The sequence below is a fragment of the Lissotriton vulgaris genome, chromosome 2_1 (genome assembly GCF_964263255.1).
Source record: "Lissotriton vulgaris chromosome 2_1, aLisVul1.2, whole genome shotgun sequence".
Classification (NCBI taxonomy): domain Eukaryota; kingdom Metazoa; phylum Chordata; class Amphibia; order Caudata; family Salamandridae; genus Lissotriton; species Lissotriton vulgaris.
In genome coordinates this window covers 1,727,016,565-1,727,036,730 of record NC_141687.1, presented here as the reverse complement: position 1 = coordinate 1,727,036,730, position 20,166 = coordinate 1,727,016,565, and the positions used below count along the sequence as shown (strand labels likewise).

The 20,166-nt window shown below is 42.3% G+C and overlaps 1 protein-coding gene across 1 annotated transcript in view; it reads right to left on the bottom strand.

Annotated features, from left to right (window-relative positions):
* Positions 1–724: 724 nt before the first annotated feature.
* Positions 725–20,166, bottom strand: part of LOC147733200 (mucin-5AC-like) — a 224,208-nt gene continuing 204,766 nt past the window's right edge. The window contains exons 35-37 of the mRNA XM_086956009.1: positions 17,928–17,973; positions 9,842–9,956; positions 725–1,884 (exon numbers count right to left, since the gene is read on the bottom strand). Of these exons, the coding sequence (XP_086812135.1) occupies positions 1,719–1,884; positions 9,842–9,956; positions 17,928–17,973 (327 nt within the window). The 3' untranslated portion in view covers positions 725–1,718. The remainder of the gene's footprint in view (positions 1,885–9,841; positions 9,957–17,927; positions 17,974–20,166) is intronic.

Here is a 20,166-nt window from a genome sequence, read left to right as displayed (position 1 = left end):
TCTCAAACTGAATCCTATGCTGGTGATGCTGCAAACAAGTTGGTGTTGGATGTTTTCACTGTGTACGTAAGTGGCTCTATTTTACAATAACAGTTTGTAAGGCAGGAAGTATTGCTATGGTCTTCTCATTTTCCTGGTTCTATCTATCTATCTATCTATCTATCTATCTGTCTATCTATCTGTCTATCTATCTATCTATCTATCTGTCTGTCTGTCTGTCTGTCTGTCTGTCTGTCTGTCTGTCTGTCTGTCTGTCTGTCTGTCTGTCTGTCTGTCTGTCTGTCTATCTATCTATCTATCTGTCTGTCTGTCTGTCTGTCTGTCTGTCTGTCTGTCTGTCTAGCTACCAATCTATCTTTGTTCGAATCGTCACTTCATGAGCATTAATTATCACTTGTGTAGAGGCATATATTGTTGGCACTGTCTATGCTACCATTCCTCGTAGGGGTCATGAAGTCAGAATGAGGAGAAAGTAAAAAGGGTTTGAAGTTGTAACTTTTGCCCTTTTCCCAAGTCCCATGCCTTAGAAAAAGTCTGATGAGGCTAAGGGACGAACAAGAGGTTACCATTATGACACGGTCGTGGATGTGCATTGAGTCCAATCTGCTACTGCTATATTAAGGTTAATAGATTCCTATGCGTGGAAGTCACACCATTCACTGTATTTGTCTTACAATAATAAAACGATGAAATCACAGAGTAATTTGGCTCATGAAACTGACACTTTAAAGATGCAACTGGTTTATTCATCACAGAAATTTTTGACAAGCAGAATTAAAAACAAAAATAAAAAGCACGCTCCTTTTAAGTAACAGGTAAGAAACAGCACTAATTGAAAACCATGAGATAATTTCTAAACCTTAGATAAGCACTGGTAGTGAAATTTTCGATTAAGAGTAATTTCAATATGAGTACTTCCTGCTGGAGGAACTGCCACTATCATCCCAGGTTTTCACATAATCTTTTTAGAAGGAATTTTGTCAGGCCTGTTAGGCAAAGGGAATAAGCATGCGATCATGCCAACTATTAATTACCCGCCTCACAGGTGAAAATCCGGGTCTGCTTAACTATTCATATAACACTGGTTCATTGTAAATAATGGCAAAGAAACCACATATTCCTACGTTTGTTTTGAATGTACCATGCTCCAATGTTCACACTTGCCATGGGCAACTACTGACTTGTAACACCTAAGAACGGGACCTTGGCTAATACCAGAGCTAGCACAAATAATTGTCATACCTAAATCGGTACATTGTATGTTTGCATTTGTTTTAGCACTACAGCCCGGTTCTAAAGTACCTCTTATATGGTGTTTGTCATTGGCTAGGAGAGAGAGTACCTTCCAAGGTGTGAGTTAGTCCTCATGAAGGCAACTGAATCTGAACTAAAAATCTGTAATTTGAAGAAAATTCTTCCAGCCTGCACATATTGTCACAGCTCAGAAACACTATTTTAATACGAATACATCGTGCAAGTAATTTTATTACAGCAAAGCTTAAATCAGATATCATCACCTTACGACCTCAGTTGTTGGTAAGCAAGAAACACTAAGGAGGAACATTTTTAATTTTAGAGACGATTTTAAGGAGGGCTATTTATATTGTTTGAAACATTCATTTTAAAGCAGTTTTTGTATTCAGCATTCTGATCTGGTTGCAGTCGTGACCGAGTATGTTGCAGTGTCGTCTCTCTTCGTTTTCTATTCCGAAGTCCCATTAGACCACACATTCGGCAGTCACGCAGTCGCACTTAGCCACAGAATTGACAGAGTAGTCTATGTAACTTCCGTCTGCACAAAGTAGGCTGACCTCCTTCCTGGTCATTTCGACCTCTGTGCAGCAGGAGCATTTTCGTTCCATGCTTTGTGTTGTCAGAACATACCTACAAAGCAACATCAAAGTGAGAATGAAAAGTTATGTGAAGAAAAATTCCAGAAATTATCAGATTAATTACGTTGGTTTAAGGCGGACACATTCAGTTGCAGCAACATTTCACACAATAAAATGATGCCCAGCTTTGTTCGGTGGTTTTCGAAGAACTTTAAATTAATTTAATTTTGCTAGAGAATTAAGAAGATCATGTTTATATGTGTTGTATTTTAGGGATGTGTTTTCACAATGATTTTTCAAAATGCGGTGGTTTTAAAGTTCCTACAGAAGGCATTGTCTTACATGAAGGGTTCTTGCTAAAGAAATGTTTTTACATCATGATATTTAACTGTAAACTCCTAAAATGGATTATATGTAGTCTTGGCCAACCCAAATCTGCTCAAACTCAAATCAGCTATTGTTTAAGGTGATTTAAGGTTCCACAAACTAAAAAATGTCATAGAGATTCCAGGCTTGGTATTCCACCTCAGATACAGTAACTTATATATTCAGTTGAAGCTGCCTCAGTACATCACTAGTAAAAGAAGAGCAACCGAGGTTGGGGGCGTGCTGTCGGTGCTGATTAAGGTGCTTGCTTTTTATGTTGACAGAAAGTGAACACTGTCCGAATTGGGGCCGAGTTCCCTCCCCACCAACTATATGGTCTACTGAGCTGATTTAGAGTGGGGAGGCCCATAAGTGTGATGATGGCGGAGACCACTCTATCTTTGTTGTATTGAAATCCCTCTGACGGCCCGAGTAGAGTAAGGGATGTCTGAGGCTTGGCTATCCACCTGCCTACCTACCTAATTTAGATGGGCAGTTTTTCAGCCAAATTTCAATGCCCGTCCCTTCCAGGAAAAACCTGGCGGTAATGGGCATTGAAAAGTGCTCAATGCCCCCTTCGCCATAAGAGAAAACTCCCATGGAGAGGGAGGCATTTTTTTTATAATTTTCATAACGAATATTCCGCTTTTGGATTTTCTTAATGAAAATAAAAAAAAGTTGTACATTTGACATACAGCGTCAGTCACATATACAGTGAATTTCCAGGAAGAGTCATGAAGGGGGTTCCTGAAAATTCAAGAGATGTCTGCACAGGCAGTGGACATCTTGAAATACGCCAGTTGGAGTGCCCTCCACCATGGTGATGATAATGATTCCATATCCGCTGGTATATAAATCAACCCGTTACTTATTGAGGTAGGTGGGAGGCAGAAAGAGGAGCAATGCTTTCACGTCATGCCAATTTGTTTTCCATTGTAATAATTGTCGTTTTTCCAAAGAGTAAATTAGTATTAGCACTGGGAAAAATGACACTGTATTTAATAAAAAAAAAAATACAATACTTACCTGCGGGTGTTTTGGCGGGTAAAATGAGGGCAGGATTTAGATTGTGGTGTTAACAGAAAAAACTCTGATTTGTGGAGTAGGAACTAACTCTTGAGGAGAATATTTCAGCTCAAATTTTCTCACCATTAGATATTATGAAGTAGGAACTTCTGCCAGTGGATTCCCATCCGTAGTTAGCAGGCCCTCTACAAACTGGAAGTCTTTTCCTTACAGAAAAAGTCTAAACCAGGCCTTTAGGCTGGGAATGGGACTGCCTCTAAGAGTGTGATAGTAAAGCAGTACATGTTAACAGGACTGGCACTGGGTTCCTCATCTCATTCACCTTCTTCTGCCTCTCTAAGATCTCTACAGACTGGAACAATGCATGGGAATGCACGCCACTACATTTCCCTATCAGTGCTGCTCTGTGCAGATCCATGCGGACAGGGAACTCCGGGGCATGCTGACAGACTCTTTCTTTCATAGTGGTGCCAGTTCTTTATTCTGAATGAGAGCAGGTAAGCTTAACTATATATGTGAGAAAGTGCATTTTTTGCATACTCAACCACCATTTTTTTTTACTTATATTGCTGCTTTTTTAAACTTTGCACTCTGGGACACCACCGTCCAGGCCCCAGGATATGCTCTCTGACCTCTAAAACATAGTAAAATTAGCTAATAAACAATTGATGTATTTACTTTTACAGTAAATCCATAGTATATGGTGCACTAGTGGCATGGAAAGCTAAATGTCACCTATGAACTACTACACTTGTTGCACCATCTTGTAGCGTGGCCAAAAAACATGGCTTCGGGCCAACCTGTGTAGCTTTTAAACGTACAGGCTAACCTTTTTGACAGTAAGGAACCCTGCTTCGGAATATTAAATATGTCATCCCTTAGCAGTCCACATGGTAAGATGTCTAGTTTTTAAAAGTGGCACTTGGGAGACTTCAATCTTGACATGTAACTGCTGTGATTAGCAACAAAAAAGCTATTTTCCTTGTGAAGACCTGTAGCTGTCCTATAAGAAATACTAAAGTGCTGAATAAAATAATAAGTCTACTAACTTTGGATTAGGATAAACTACAGAGGCAATTAAACTACTAGTTTTAATATTTCTTTAAAAAAAGAAATCATTGGTGAACTCTGATCTTTTGTAAATACTTAAGAGTTGACTTTTAAAAAGTTATACTTTATCTGCTTGAGTCTCCATTGGCTGATGAGCATTAGCTTGCTGGCAACTGGCCCTGCCAGTGCTTCCCCATATGGGGTGTGAAAACAACATCTGAGAAAAAAAATGTTTTAGGCCTTTCCACTGGAAAACCTGGGTGAAAAATAAGAGTGACAGCAATTTTGCTCAATAAGCTCATCCCTGCCAACACGATTAGTAAGACTTGGACCTGGAATTATGAGCACATTTGCATAGTCTTTAGCAAATATAATTAGGAGTTAACTGCTGCATGATGCCACTTCACTGAGATTCCTTCTCATGTCTCTTGGGAACAGTCCAGCCCGAACTGCCAAGCCAGATTCTCCTTGGGCCGGAAACAAGCATCTTAGTACTGGTTTCTGGTTCACCCCTCATCAGCCAGGATAGCTTGAATCCAGTGGCATATGCGTGTGCTTGCGGACTGACAGGGCTCACAGTAGCAGGAAGGCCCATGCGGTGACTTGTCAGTGTGTTGAGCAAATGGTAGGAGCCCACGTTTCTTTAGAGTCAGAGTAGAGGGAAATGGCTGCTCTTGCACCCCTTTCAGAGTCACCCATACAAATGGGCAGCCCTGTGCGCACGAGAGAACAAGTAGGGCCTGTTTGCTTGAGTTGACTCGTGCTTCAGGTCAAGCAGAGGGTAGAATGTAAATTGCACCATTCAAACTCCAGAAATTCACCTCTCTAGTGAAATGCAAAGCATTAACTAATACATTAAAAATAAGCAAAATAGAAATAAGTGATTTCACCGTCGCTGAACAGAGTTTTTGCCGAGCTCCGTGCTCCAATCAGAGCACTAAGTGTGGCAAACTCTGCTAACGATAGCGGAGTTTACCACCCACGACTAGTTTTAAAATGTATACATTTTTTAAAAGGTTTCTTACCTATTTTTTAATGGGAGAAATATCACAACAATCTTATGAGTGAATGATTGATAAGGGATATCTCATGGATTGGGTTCATTTATATATGGTGATGTGGATTTTGCTTGGTTCCTTATGTTAATGATTGTAGACCTCAGGTGTAAAACAATTTGAAAAATAAACTTGAAACTTAAATCATTTTTTATAGCGGAGGATGTGGGGATTGCTCATTTCCCTAAATACACCCCTGGCTGCTTCACAAGCTCCCTTAAGGGACAGCAAGAATCATTTTTGTTGGATTTGCCTCAGAATCCCGCACTGTGGTGTAGTTTGCAATAAGGCAAACAGGATGTGCTCCAAAAGTGGGAACATTTGTCCTTGAAAAAGTGTTCCTTGTGGTTAGGAAGTGTTCAGCCTGACGGCTACCCACTGGCTTGTGAATTCTACAAAAGTGGCACCTCATTTACCACTAAGAACACTCTCTGGACCTGCAGAAGAAGAAAAGTGGGCTCACACTTCTGTTAAAAATGTGTGTGGAAACCTAAAGGGCCGAACCTGCCCCCACTAGTACCCAAGACTAAAAAGTTGTCTATAAGGGTCAACTGGCCGATGTCCTGTGTATCTTTAGGGACATAACAAGTTGAAACTGGTCTCTTTTCCGAAGTGCCCCCCAGACTGGTAGCAAATGGACCCTGCTGTTGGTCTCTCCTGGTGTGAGTCCTGGCCCCTACATACTCTTATTGAGGTTTTGGGAGCCTTTAGAAGTGACCAAGAGTAGCTGCTCAAGAAACCCTGAAAAGTAAGCACTCATAAAATATTCAAGCTTCCAAGACATCTGGAGCTTGAGGAGGACCTTGCAGCAGCAGGGGTCAATTTCAAGAGGAATTTGTTCGAGAGAGCTCCAGGCTTGCCCTTTCGGTGTTTTTTGAGACCGCCATGCACAGTTTATAATCACTGATGCCATTTCAAATGTTGGAGTGATGTCATAGAACATGTAATAAGTGATGTATATTTATTCATAATCTTTGCATGGCGACCGCGCAAGTTATAGTTACTTGGGTAAGTATTACTGGTGAATTTCAGTGGTTTTGTTTAATTAAAACTGTTTTATTTTATTACATTTTTCAACTAACTATAATGTCCCTTTAACCTTTATTTTTTGTGTGAAATGTAAAGATATGTTTACAGTTCCTAACTGTAACTACGCTTTAACCTTTGCTATTTTCAGTGAATTTCTGTTTTTTTTTTTATGTGAAGTCATATTTTATTACCATACATAAAGGCAACCCCCCCTTGGACACAGGGCCTATGCCCAACCCCCGACAGGCAGCCAACACTCTGCTGTGCATAGCGAAAAGTGGGGGTTGGCTTTACGTATGGTGATAAATACCCTTCCCACCTAATGTGCCGTTAAGACAAATAATTGAAAAAGTCGTACGAAAGTTATCGCTCTGCAGAGTGGTTTGGGAGCTGTCATTATAAGGAAAAATCCTTATTTAACAAACAATGGGGCATATTATCCAGAATGGCGTTACAATTATCGCCGCTTTAGCGGCAGAAAACTGCAGCTCAAACGGCGATCATGGGCTTGATAATATGCTCTGGAGAATTCCAATAGAAGCCCAGGTTGACAACAGAACCTGGGCTTCTATGGGAATTCTCAAGGGCATATTATCAAGCCCATTATCGCTGTTTTAGCAGCAGCTTTCTGCCGCTAAACCGCCGATAATTTTTAACGCTGTTCTTGATAATATGCCCAAATATTCGGGAGTAATCCTGCTACACCAAACTCTAAATAGGGCCCTATGTTCTCTGAGGGGTAATAACTTACAGCCTGATTCATGTACGGGCCGTTTTGCGTGTCCCTAATAGCGAATCATAGCGATTCGCTATTGAGGACACGCAAAACGGCATTCATGTAGGAATTGCTACTTAAATAGCGATTCCTACATGTTCTTTATTTGCGAGTAGCAATTTGCTACTCGCAAATACTCCCCATTCATTCCTATGGGCCAAGAGGCCCATTGGAATGATTGGGGATTTGCGAGTAGCAATTTGCTACTCGCAACTGAGATAGCGATTTTAAGGGTGACAGGGGTGTCCAAAGGACGCCCTGTAGCACCCCTAAAATGCACTTTTGGACAGGTGTTGCGCACACACATGTCCAAAGGACATGTGTGTGTGCTACATGCAACTTTGAAAAATGCTTTTAAAAGCATTTTTCTGAGTTTATGCTATTTACCGACAGGTCTGACCTGTCGGTAAATAGCGGCCCCAAAAGTCCAAAATCGCTATTTTGTTGTGTGTCATGAATAGCATTTAAGGAATCTCTATTAGAGATTCCTTAAATGCCATTCCACGCAAATATGCGAATTCTTAAATAGCGATTTTTGCATTTGGTATCATGAATACCAAATGCAAAAATTGCGCTCGCAAAGGGCCAGATTCTGAGAATCTGGCCCTTTGCGAGTGCAATTTAGCTACATGAATCAGGCTGTTAGAATCATCTCACAATATGGTGTTCTTTTGAGAAACTGTGGCGCAGTGGTACATGTCTGGCAAGATTGCACAATGGCGAATCTTCTTCCATGAAATTTATGTTGATGATACAACAATACGATTTAAAGACTGCAATAAACAGAATTAATAAACTTACAGTAGAATGTATTTTGCTGTTTACAATTGACTCGAGGTATTCTTTTGTAAAAATGTTGGGTGCTTATCAGAAGAAGGTGATGGTGTTGTGGGAATGGTTGTTATATCAAACCTCTTAATGCACCCATCTTTACTGTTTCGAATGGCATAAAGCACACTACCCCAGTAGTATACTGGTGCTGAGATGGAGATGCATTAAAAAAAGCTAGAAAATTAAATTGGGCTTAAGAGCCTTCATGCTGGCTAAAAGGTGGGGTTTCTGTCTCACGGCTAAAAGCTGTTGCTTCCGTGATTTGGCTCCATGAATTTGAAGGACCAACGTCTCTTCTTACTTTTTTGCAGGTATTTGCAATAACAGTTGTCTCTTGTAGCATAAAGGTCGAGCAGACTTGTACAATGAGTTTAAATTAGCCTGGGATGAATTGCCAGATCCGTGCAAAGGCTTTGTGTATAAGGCTAAGGCGCCAGGCTGAAGTCTCTGCTTCACAGGCAGCCAATGAAGATTCCTTTTTAATGAAGCCTAACAGAGCAGACCAGACAAACTGCTGCATTGCGTACACCTTGCAGCTTCACCACGAGTTCCACCCTCATGCCAAGAGATAAGCTGTGACTGGAGCAGGCTTGGAGGTTGCACGGGAAGAAACAATCATGGAATGCATATTGCATACATTTAAGTCGTCTTCTTAGCAGATGGACGATTTGGTAACTCGAGCTGCAGTCTGCACTGATTTGAGTATGCAGAGTTACATCATTGTCAAGGAGGATTGCAAGGATCATGCTTTTAGGAGGGAATGAGCGTCATACCTCGTGCTCAATATGTTTTGTGCCAATGAATTAATTTAAGTCTGTTGGGATTAAACTTCAAAAATTGGAAGCCGGCTAATGTTGGACCACTCTCACGAGCTGTGGGCTAGGAAGGAATTAGGTTTCTGATCTCGACAGTCAATGTTCTGAGCACCACCTGCTTAGGAATAAGACACAGGAGTGAATCACTGTAATCAATACTAGAAAATAGACTTTGATAAACATGGCAGTTGGGGAGGGTTGTTGAGGCAATCCAAAGGGTACTTGAGTGTGTGGTCTGTGATAACATCGTCAAATTCGAACTATTCGAGTCTTTCATCTAAGGATGAACCAAACCCTCTGAGTCCAGAGACGCTTATCCCTACTTCTTTTACTAAAATAACGACTATATGGCCACCAACTGCATTTATTGCTCTGGAGAGATCTAAAAAAATAGAATGGCCTATGTCTAAGTCGTGTTTCAAGTCTTCTGTGGTGAGAAGTCTGGCCAAATCACTGCCTCAAATCAACCATTTTCCTAAAACCGTTTGATAGTTGCCAAGTAACTAATTTCTCTAGTGCTAATCTCTCTGGTGCTTTGCTCAGTGCAGGGAGGAGCATGATTGGGTGATATCTGGAAGGATATTTTCAGTGAGGAAGACTTTTGAATTGTAAGTGAAAACAAACCCATTCTTCTAAGTAGAAGACACTAAAACAGCAAAAAGCATTTATAGATGAGAAGAAGCAATTGATGCACAAAGCACAAAAAGATCCAAAAGCAGCGGAAATAACAAAAAGAAGGAAAACAGGGGTTACGGCAAGGGACCAGAAAAGTACAAAAAAACAGCACAGAGGGTTAGAGATAAGAGGAGAAGCTGAGCATGGAGAGCCTGGGAATCTGCGTTTGAAAATAAGAATGAAAGTAAATAAGAGTTATATGAGAGAGTAATATATAGAAAGTAGAAACGTTGTGCAGAGGAGTGAATAGAAAGGGCTTCATAGTGCTAGATCCATGGTCCTTCATGAAATAACCAGTGACAGATGTTTTCCAAACAATTGAATGTGTGTATCATCGCGTTCCCAAACCCCATCTTTGTCTGGTACCCTCGGCCTGCTGCCACTTACATTGAAGAACTCATGCAGGGCCCTTGGCAGTAGCCTACTTCAACGACGCTGGTGCAGGAGTTGTACGTGACCTCGACTGGCATTGTCAGCAGCGAGCACGGTTTAGTTACATTCACTGAAAGAAAAAAAGAGAAAATCAGTGTAGGTCCATCATTGTGCTGAAATGGGACTGTCATTCAAAGGGAATTCCAAGCACATAATGAGCACATGCACTGTTTGCAGCACGAAAAGCTGTTGTGAGACAATCACATTCATGGGTAAGGTGTGAACCATATGACACTGGGTGTTGTTGACCTTCCCATATAGAAAGGAGCAGACTAGACTGCCTCACAGATAACAGTCAAATGGAAGCTCAAAGTACTCTGTCCGCTGGTTATCGGTGCCTTATCTTGAATAAGCACTATGCTTCAATTTGTATGGTTGGTTTATCTCTAGTTCACCATCTCTTAGAACTAGAATCACTGGGAGGTAATTCTTGTCTGTGAAATCTGGTAGAGCCTCGGATTTGTGAGCATTAATAAAGAAAAAGATGGACTTACTGCTCACATAAAGGAAGTATAGAAGATTATTTGTTAAGTACCCCAGTTTAAACTGTTTAGAGGTTTAAGGTGTTTTAGTTAGTAGACCTTTTAACATCCATCTAGGATTTATTTTTTAATTCCTAAAAAAGTCAAAACTACTTTAATGCCATGACTGAGGCAGCAGGTCTTTCACAGGAGCTCAACCTGGGCCCCTAACAAAAACGTAGGTTGGTCAAACCTAAGGCCCTCTGCCAAGCATGGAAACTTGCCATGGGGTCTAAATCCACTAAAGCTCATCTGCAAACATTGCTTGCAGAAAGGAATAGAACCATGGCAGGTAAAGAAGCCTCTAATGAGATGGAGGAAGGGGATGCTGAAGAGGACGATGATTCTATCAGCAACCCCACTAACATCAATACCACTGATTGTGCCCCAGAAGAAGTCGGTAGTAAATATGCTGATCTTCAAAAACAAGCAAAGAGGATAGCACTGGAGGCTTTACTTGTGGAAATAGAAAAGGGTAAAAGATGATACTTTTGACTCTAAGAACCCCAAAGGTATTCTCACCAAACATGTAGAGGGTAATGGTATCACCAAATGGTGTACAGCCTTTGAGAGGGCTTGTAAAATGAGGAAACACAGCTGGAATTATTGTGGCTCTCTACTCTGGGACCTTTTTCTTTAGGAAAGTGCATGGAAAGGCTCCTGACACTGGAGTCCTATCACTTCATGAAGGATACCCTGATTGAGGGCTTTAATCACCATTGAGGATTACAGGATCAGCTTCAGGGAGACTAGCAAAGCCTCAAGTTAGACCTGGTAGATTTTATTGACTTCTCAGTGAAAACGCTAGGTAGATGGTTAAAAGATTACAAGGTGCAATACTATGATGAGTTTTATAGCCTTCTTGTGACACAATATCTGTTAAGTAACTGTGTTTCTGGAAGATTGCATCAGTACCTGGTAGAATTAGGCCCAATTTCTCCTTAAGCACTGGAAAAGAAGTCTGACCACTGGTTCAAGACTAGGGTAACCAAGATAACTCATTGTGGGGAAGACTAAAAGAAAAGGGTTACTAAGCCCCCCAAGGGAAATATGGGGACCAGTCCAAATATATAAACGAAGAATCTTCTAAAGGCCCCCAAAACTGGTTCAGGAGTGTGGGCTATTAGACAATACAGACACCATGGGTGGGTACCAGGGTAAGAACTAGTATCAGAAGAAGGTTTGATGTTTTAATTACATAGCCAATGGGCACCGAACTGGAGACCTTATCTGTCCCCCAAAAAATCCCCCTAGGGTACCTGAAGTTCCTAATGCAGTGGTAAGCCTCCAGATGGGATCCCAGGTGTGCCCTGACCAAGTCAGAGAGCACACTAAAGCAATTTTAGTCTCTGGGGGTAGGGTGTATGTAGCTGCCCTAGCTGTCTGGGCCAGTCACCTGGAGAAGTACAGACAATAGCCACATTTTAATGGTATTAGAGTTGAAGCACTGAGAGATACAGGTACAAGTGTCACTATGATGACAGAGAAACTGATACTGAACACTAACTGATGGGTGAAACATTTGCAGTCTTCAATGCTAACAACCAGGCTAAAGTCCATCCCATTGCAGTGGTGTCCTTAACATGGGGATGGGTTACTGACCAAAAGAAGGGGGTGGTATCCTCTGCAATTCCTGGAGCCTGTCTGCTAAGAAATGATCTGGAGTCCTCAGCTTGGCCTGAGGTCGAAAGAAAGACCCATGAAGCATTGCATGAAAGGGTGTGTGTAGAAACAAGAGCACAGTGCAAAGCTATGGCGAAAAAGATGAGTTGGAGCCTGAAATAATGTCCCAACCCTACAAGAGAAAAGGCAAGAAGGCTGGGAACCCTACTCCAAATCAGTCACAAGTTCAGGTCCCCTCTCCTCTAGGAGAAGACAAGTCAGCCCCAAAGGGAACTGAACCCCAGGAGCGTGAGAGTTTACCTGGAAGAGCTCCCAATTTTAGTAGGACACTCTGAGGAAGAGATGTGCCAAGCGGAGAGGACCTGTCCTACTCTTGAGAGCCTGAGACACTAAGCTTCTGACCAGGAAAAGAGAGATGTTGGTGGTTCCCACTGAAATTATTGGAAGGAGGGACTCTTGTACACTAAGACAGGAGATTCCAGACCAGGTGCCACTAGAAGAGTGGTAGTGCCTCTGCATAATTGAGAGTTCTTACTCTGTCTAGCAAAACATCCCCTTAGCTGGGCACCTTGGTTATACCAAAACTTGGAGTAGGTTACTCACCCAATTCTACTGGCCAGTTTTTCCTTGAGGGTGAAGGAGTTCTGTAACTCCTGTAAAACCTGCCAAGCGAATGGCAAAGCAAGCAACCAGCCAAAGGTCCCCTTTATTCTACTTCCAGTGGTTGGGCTGTTGTCCCCCTGGACTATCCAACAGTGTCAGGGAACAGATTTTTACTGGTGGTAGTGGATCATGCCACAAGCTACCCTGATGCTTTTCCCCTTAGGACTGTAACTGCTGCTATAGTTGCCAGGACCCTCATTAGTATCTTTACTAGGATGGGCTTTCCTAAGGAGGTGGTGTCAGACAGAATTAGTAAATTCATGTCTGGCTACCTGAAAACCTTTTCTGCGAATGTGGAGTGACATGCAAGTTCACCACCCCATATCAACCACAAAGCAATTGTTTAGTTGAGAAATTCAACAAAACCATGACAGGCATTGTCATAGGTCTCTCTGACAAACTCAGAAGGAGATGGGATATCCTTTAGTCATGCCTACTTGTTGCCTTCAGAGAAGTACCAAAGAAAGGAGTAGGTTTTCCCCCTTTGATCTTATGTTTTATCATCCTGTAAGGGGACCATATTGTCTAGTGAAGGAAGGCTGGGAGAGACCTCTCAAAGATCCTAAACAGTACATAGTGGACTGTGTACTTGGCCTACGTTCAAGGATGGCTGAGTACATGGAGAATTCTCTCAAAAAACAAAGGTCCTTAGCTTATCAGAATCAACATGAACACAATAATATAGGCCATAATAGGAGACTATATTTGCCTCTGCCCAGCCGGGCAGGGTATTTATTTCAAATGATAAGAAGGTGATACTTGGTTAGAAGGCACAATCCTGTACCATACTTTGAGACAAACAAACAACATATAAGGAAAAGGGTTACACAGGCAAATTTGAGCAATGTTTGGCCACTTTTAACTCGGTGATACAAATCTCAAGTATTGCCTAAAAACACTAGACACAGCAAGGTAGAACGCAATGGTTAGGCTGTGAAAGTGTTTACAACAGTCGACGTTTCGATCCCTTTTTGCTCTAGTTAGTTGGGATCATCCTCAGGACTAAAGTTTTAAAAGCATTTGCCTGCCTGAATTACTTTAGAATCCTCCCCGAATTCAATTAGTAAAAATGAGACCAGGGGGTCTAGTCTTGCTAACAGCGCCTGTGGCTGGAGTGGGTGAGAGACCTCGGTGCTATTTGCAGGTTGTCGAGGTCTGAGCAGTATTAATCTGCTGTGAAGTCCGGATTGCTTCTCGGAGAGTCCTTCGACTCAGAATGGTAGGGATAACCGAGGTCCAGAATGGTTCTTTGGATGTTTTTCTCGAAGGACTGGAGGCTCCGTGGAATCAGGAGTCTGTAGACTTGGATACAATGTCCAATCTGTCTGCTGCTTCGAGGAGCAGTCAAATACATGGAGAAAGCATCCCAAAAACTTGAGGCCTGTCAAGAGTGCCAGCAGCTCTGGTATGACCAATGGCTGCACTTATAGAGTTGCATCCATGGCAGAAGGTTTGAGTTTTAGAGCCGGTGGCTCCCATGACTCTCCAGGATAAATTGAGTGGACCCTACACTATCCTTGAAAGAAAAGGGGAGCCACCTATCTGGTGGACCTTGACACTTCTAGGAACCCCAAGAGGTTGGCCCATGTGACCTGCCTTAAACCCTACCATGACAGGGCTGATGTGGCCATGCAGGTGGTCACTGATGCGTATCAAGAAGAGAGTGAACCTTTCCCTGACCTTCCCTCTTCCAACCCTAAGTGCTAATCTCTTCTCATTGAACCTTGGTCACAGAAGCTGGTGTACACATCATGTGGACAGTGGGGACAGCCTACCTGTCAAAAATAAAATATGCAGGCAGTCTGATCAAGTCAAAGAGAGCATCAAAGCAGAAGTATGCTGCAAATGGAAGTCATTGAAACATCGGCCAGTCTATTTGTGTCAGACCCAAAACGTCATTCCAGGGGTGGAAAATCAGAGCTGAGGTGGACTATAGGGGCCTGAATGCAGTGACCAAGACAAATGCACACACAATTCCTAGGGCAGACAAACTGATTGGCAGGCTAGGGCAGTCAAATTTCTCAGTGCATTTGATTTCACATAAAGGTACCGGCAGATGGGTTTGACCCCTGGGGCAAATGAAAAATCAGTATTCTCAATCCCTGATGGACATTATCAATTTATAGTAATGACAGTTGGACTAAAGAATTCCCCAACCAACTTCCAAAGGCTGCTGAACAAAGTACTTGCTGGGGTGGACTATTTTAGTGCATATCCTGATGATATTGCTGTCTATAGCTCCACTTGGCAGGATCACCTGTTCCCCCTTGGGAAGGTTTGCGAGGCTCTGCAGAGTGTAGGCCTCAGTATGAAGGCAAGCAAGTGCAAGATAGGGCAGGGATCTGCAGTATACTTTGGCCACCTTGGTGGTGGAGGCCAAGTTTCCATTCTTACAACCCAAGATCCAGACAAATGTGGACTGGATAGCTCTAACCACCCAGACTCAAGTAACTGTGTTCCTTGGCCTGACTGGGTCCTACAGCAGGTTGTGAAGGGGTATGGTTTCATTGTGACACACCTCACAGAACTGACTCCCAGAAAGATACAAAAGAAGGTAAACTAGACAGTGAGCTGTCAAAAGGCATTTGGCACTCTGAAGTAAGCAATGTGGTCAGTACCAGCTCTGCAAGCTTCAGATTATTCTAAGCAGTCAAGAGAACAGACAGATGCCTTCAAACATGAGATAGGAGTGATCCTTTCCCAAATCAAGGATAATGACCATAACCACCTTTTTGCTATCATAAGTAACTGGTTACTCCCCAAAGAGTAGCCTTGGAGTGCCATTAAGAAGGAGCTGTTGCTGTGGTTTGGTCCCTGACGAAGTTGAGACTGTACTTTTTTGGTTCTCACTTCCTAGGTCAAACTGACAACAGGTCTCCCAGATAGCTGCTGCAAATGAAACTGTTGAGGTGGTCCATTTCCCTACATGATATTGACTTTACAGTGGAGCACAGACTAGGGAATGACCATGGTAATGCAGACGGCCTTTCCAGTTTTTTCCACAAAGATGATAAAGTCTCTCTTGGGAATGGTTAGTCTCATTCTCTTTTATTTGGGGGTGTGGTTTTGTAGTCAAGCGCCCCTTTTAGAAATGGGAACTCACTTTGTGCCTATTATTCAATGCAATTGTGGGAGAATGTGCACTGGGTTCCTGCTAACCTGGTCCCCAGTGCCAGATCTATTTACATAAAATGTATAATTTTGTCCCAAATCGGCAATACCTTTAGCACCCCCTATAGGTCCCTAGTAATTGGCACCCCTTGTTCCTACGGCAAGATGACTGCAGTGGGACCCTGGGACCTTCAGCATGTGTTATGCCACCCCAAAGGACCCCTAACCAACTCATACAGACTGCCATTGCAGGCTGCATGTCTTTATGAAGACAAAAGTGAAACCACAACATGGCACGCATCCTTGTGTGTCATGCCTTTAGACACTGCATACAGTATAGGTAAGTCACCCCTACAGCAGGCCTTATAGCTCAATGACAGCGTGCCCTATTCTACATATGTTCACATATCTGCAGGAGCAGACATGCCCCTGTGCTGGCCAGTTTAATTACTTCCAGTACAAGTGACCAGGGAAGCCATTTTAAGTAAATGTGCTGGACACTAGTCAAAAACAAGTTCCTCAGCTACATGCAAGCTTCAGTGAAACCAAAGATGTTTAGCTTCAAACATATTGTATTATTAAACCCACATTGATTACAGTGATGGATTTATTAATGCCTGCACCCAGAGGGCACCTTAGAGATGCCCATTGAAAACCTATCAACTATTAGTGTGCTGGCTGACTGGTTTTGACCAGCATGCCACCACAGATGAGTTTCTGACCCCCAGGGTTTAGAGTGCACACTCTCAGGAGGTCAGAAACAAAGACTGCTGAGGAGGGTGGTGTTTTACACCCCCTACAGACGGATCACCAATAGATTATTGTTCCAAGACAGGGAGCTTTAAAAACCCATTGCCTTTGGTATGCAAATCTGTTTACCCTCATAGGTTATGTGATGACAACCCCTAAGGCCAGGGCCCATTAGGCACTTGGAGTAGTGGGTAAATTAGGAGTGAAAGAGGAGTTTCCATCCCCAGGCTAGTTCTACCCCTAAGGTGGCCTACATGAAGTGCATACAAAAATTCATAGTCTGCCATCTGATGCTGGTTAGGAGGAGGTGTGGATCACAATAGGATGCTAAATGTCAGAGTGCATTTTAATAGTGGATTATCAGATGACCACTGTCGCTGGGCAAGTTCCTACTCAATTAGTCAGTAACCATACTAACTTATAATTTCATAAAGAAGCATACATGAGCACTGGGAGCAATAATTTCACACAAAAGAATGTTTACTTCATAAGAAATTATAAGGATTACAACATTAGAAGAATATCTGGATATCAGTCTTATGCCAGTCTGGCAACAAATAAAAGTGTAATAATCATAGAAAAAGTACAATTATCATCTCAATTCATTGAACTTCAGTAATACACATGGTTTATAACAAGAATACTGAATGTTACAAGCGAGAGTAATCATGAGCATTAGTGTACTATTGGGATCAACTAAGCACTACAGCCAATATGCTTTGTGGTTACAAGCCACTTCTTCAGGGATACAATATAAACTTTCCTGTTCTTCCTTTTTTATGCACTTCTAATAATTCACTCTATTATGTATATTCTATTGGGGTTTAAACACAACCTTATATCGCATTATGTTGTCTGAGGATCACCAACATGTGATATTTCAAAAAACAATTATGAGCCCAAAATGAAAACGAGTTTCCCAACACGTATCATCTCTCACTGATTGTTGTAGCTCAATTTCAACCAGACTGCAGCTCATCTATTTCCATTCTGTATCGGTGCTTTGAGGTCAAACAGACAAAACTGTAATCTATACAATTTCCCATGAAATAAGTATAATTATTCTGTATGAAATTATTGCTCCCCATGTACATATATACACGTAAACGTCAGAATGTGCTAGTGAATGGTACAAGGAAGGACACGTGCACGCCAGCAAATGTCTATGTAGTGGATCATGCTATTAATTTCTGGCACAATCATTCTAAATGTAAACAAGATGTAAAGGAAGCAACAGAACTTAACTGAAGCTGAAGTTTACAATGATAGCTGAGTGATGTTGAAGAATGCATTAATCCCTGCCGCAGGTAAGATGCCACAATCAAAAGATCATAAGAATTCCGACTACATCAATGTACATTAGCGTAAGTTACCTTGACACGTCTGACAGCAGCCATCTGACGTCATCTCTATAGTACCCTGAAAGAATCAGAGGAAGTTGAGTATTATTTTGAGTGGCACATGTCATACTAGGATCTGCCAAACATGGAATAATGCATACAAGCGCAGGCAAAAGGCAGTGAAATGTGAAAGGCGGTCAAATGAAGTTAATGTTAAACAAGAAGAGAAGTACAGAAGAGAAATATATGAAGATATTATATAAACAAGTTTAAGGTCATTGTGCTTTAAAAGAGACCATAACACAATAACGCCATTGATTTAAGAGTGATTTATGCTTGGCATTGAGCTAAAGCTATGTCTTAATCGTAAAGTTCTGCCAAATGATCAAGATCTAAGATCAGTAGCCTCAAAACAATACATTCAGCAATAGTACATTAAATTAGAAGGCTGCCCCTCCCTCCCACTGAAACAGCCATTCTACACCTTTTGGGCAGGGTGGTATGACTGAACCACACACGCCTTTACAATGTGGGCAATACAATAAACGCATTGTTACACACAAGTCATTACAACGACTTGCCTTAGGGAAACTGCTGGACTTTGGAATAGCATCATTTACTATTCAAACTTCAGTCCGTGTAATGTTAGGGAGGATGTTGGACTTAAAATCCCAAACCAGTCCAGCAGCGTATTCCCTAAAGCAAGTCATTGTAATAACTTGAGTGCTAAAGTATGTGTGGTAACAACGCATTTGTTGTAGTGCCTGCATTGTAAAGGCACTGCATGGGAAAGGGTGTTTCCCTTCGGGAGGCAAGCTCCAGAAGACAAACGATGGTCGGCTGCTGTCTAATAACTACTAGCCCTCTCAGCTGCCTTTCTTACAATGGGTTAACTGACTATAGTTGGTAGCCTCCAAATTAGGCACTGCCATAAATATGTTTGCCTTATTCCGAGCCTAACATGGAGAATGTGTAGAAACTTAGCTAACATCTCCCAGACATTGCCTGGTGACACATATGGATCCACAGTATTCTGTTGCTAGGTTCCACATCCTGAAAGTTTTACAGCAAAATCGCAAACTATTTGTAGCTTGTATATCAAAATGAGATCAAGTTGTGCAATAAGCTAAAAGCTCTGAACCCTTCTCATCATTTCAAGATCATTTCCAGGATGCATTGTTTTCCTATAGAAGTTTCCAATATAACAGACTCTGGGCCTGATTACGAGTTTGTCGGTCCATGGGTAGTCGGACCGACAGTGCACCTCCGCAACGGCAGTGGCACGGCAGCCTTGAGGCCGCAATATGCTTGGTGGGACCGCTGCGGTCCCGTTAAGCATATTATGAGTTTTCTCCCCGCCATGGGTTTCATGGTAGTTTCTCCGCCATGAAAACCGTGGCAGAGAGGAAACAAAGGGGGCCCCCGTTGCCTCTGGGCCATGAGGTGCATGCAGGGGGCCACATGTTATGCCCCCTGTGAGCATACACCTCATTACCTGAACGGCATGGACTGCACCAGTTTGTGCGGTGCAGGTACTGCATTTAATGTTCCCAATGCAGTACCCATTTCATAGGCACTGCCATTGGAGTGCCAATGAACAGCCCACCAGTGACTGAAAAAGTCATAATCTGGCGGTGGTGCACACACTGGTTTGGCGGTGCGATGACAGGGTGGTCCCGCTCCTGCACCGCCAAACTCGTGATTCGGCCCATAGTGTTTCTTCTGTGTTGAACAGCTAAGACAAAACAATTCGATGTGGAGAGATTAGTTTGGAAATTCTAAAAAACTCAAACTTCAAGTCAAGTGTATGATGGCTAGGGTCACAATTTAGGGCTCAACAACAGAATATAAACATAATTAGGGAATTAATACTCAAGGACAAATTGCAGCCTTTGTCTAAACAGGAGACACAAGGACCAAAAAATGGTTTGATTAGAAAAAGTGTGGGCTTCATTCTTCATAACCAGTTAGGCCCTCCTATGATTCAGATATATTGAATACCTTGGGGCAGGTTTACAAGAAACTGACGCATCTATTTAGGTCCATCAGTTTCCCTGCGCCTGCGTGAAGAATTCTTGCACCACCATAGATGCGCCGTATTTACAATACGGAGCAAGGAGTGACAGATGCGTCAGAAATTCTGACACATCTGTTGGCAGAAAAGTCATGCATTGCTGGAGTCGTATCGCTGACACGACGCATCTCCAGCAATGCTTGTTTCGACCTATTCCCATTACAGTGCGACACTCCTCACATCTGCATCCTAAAATTC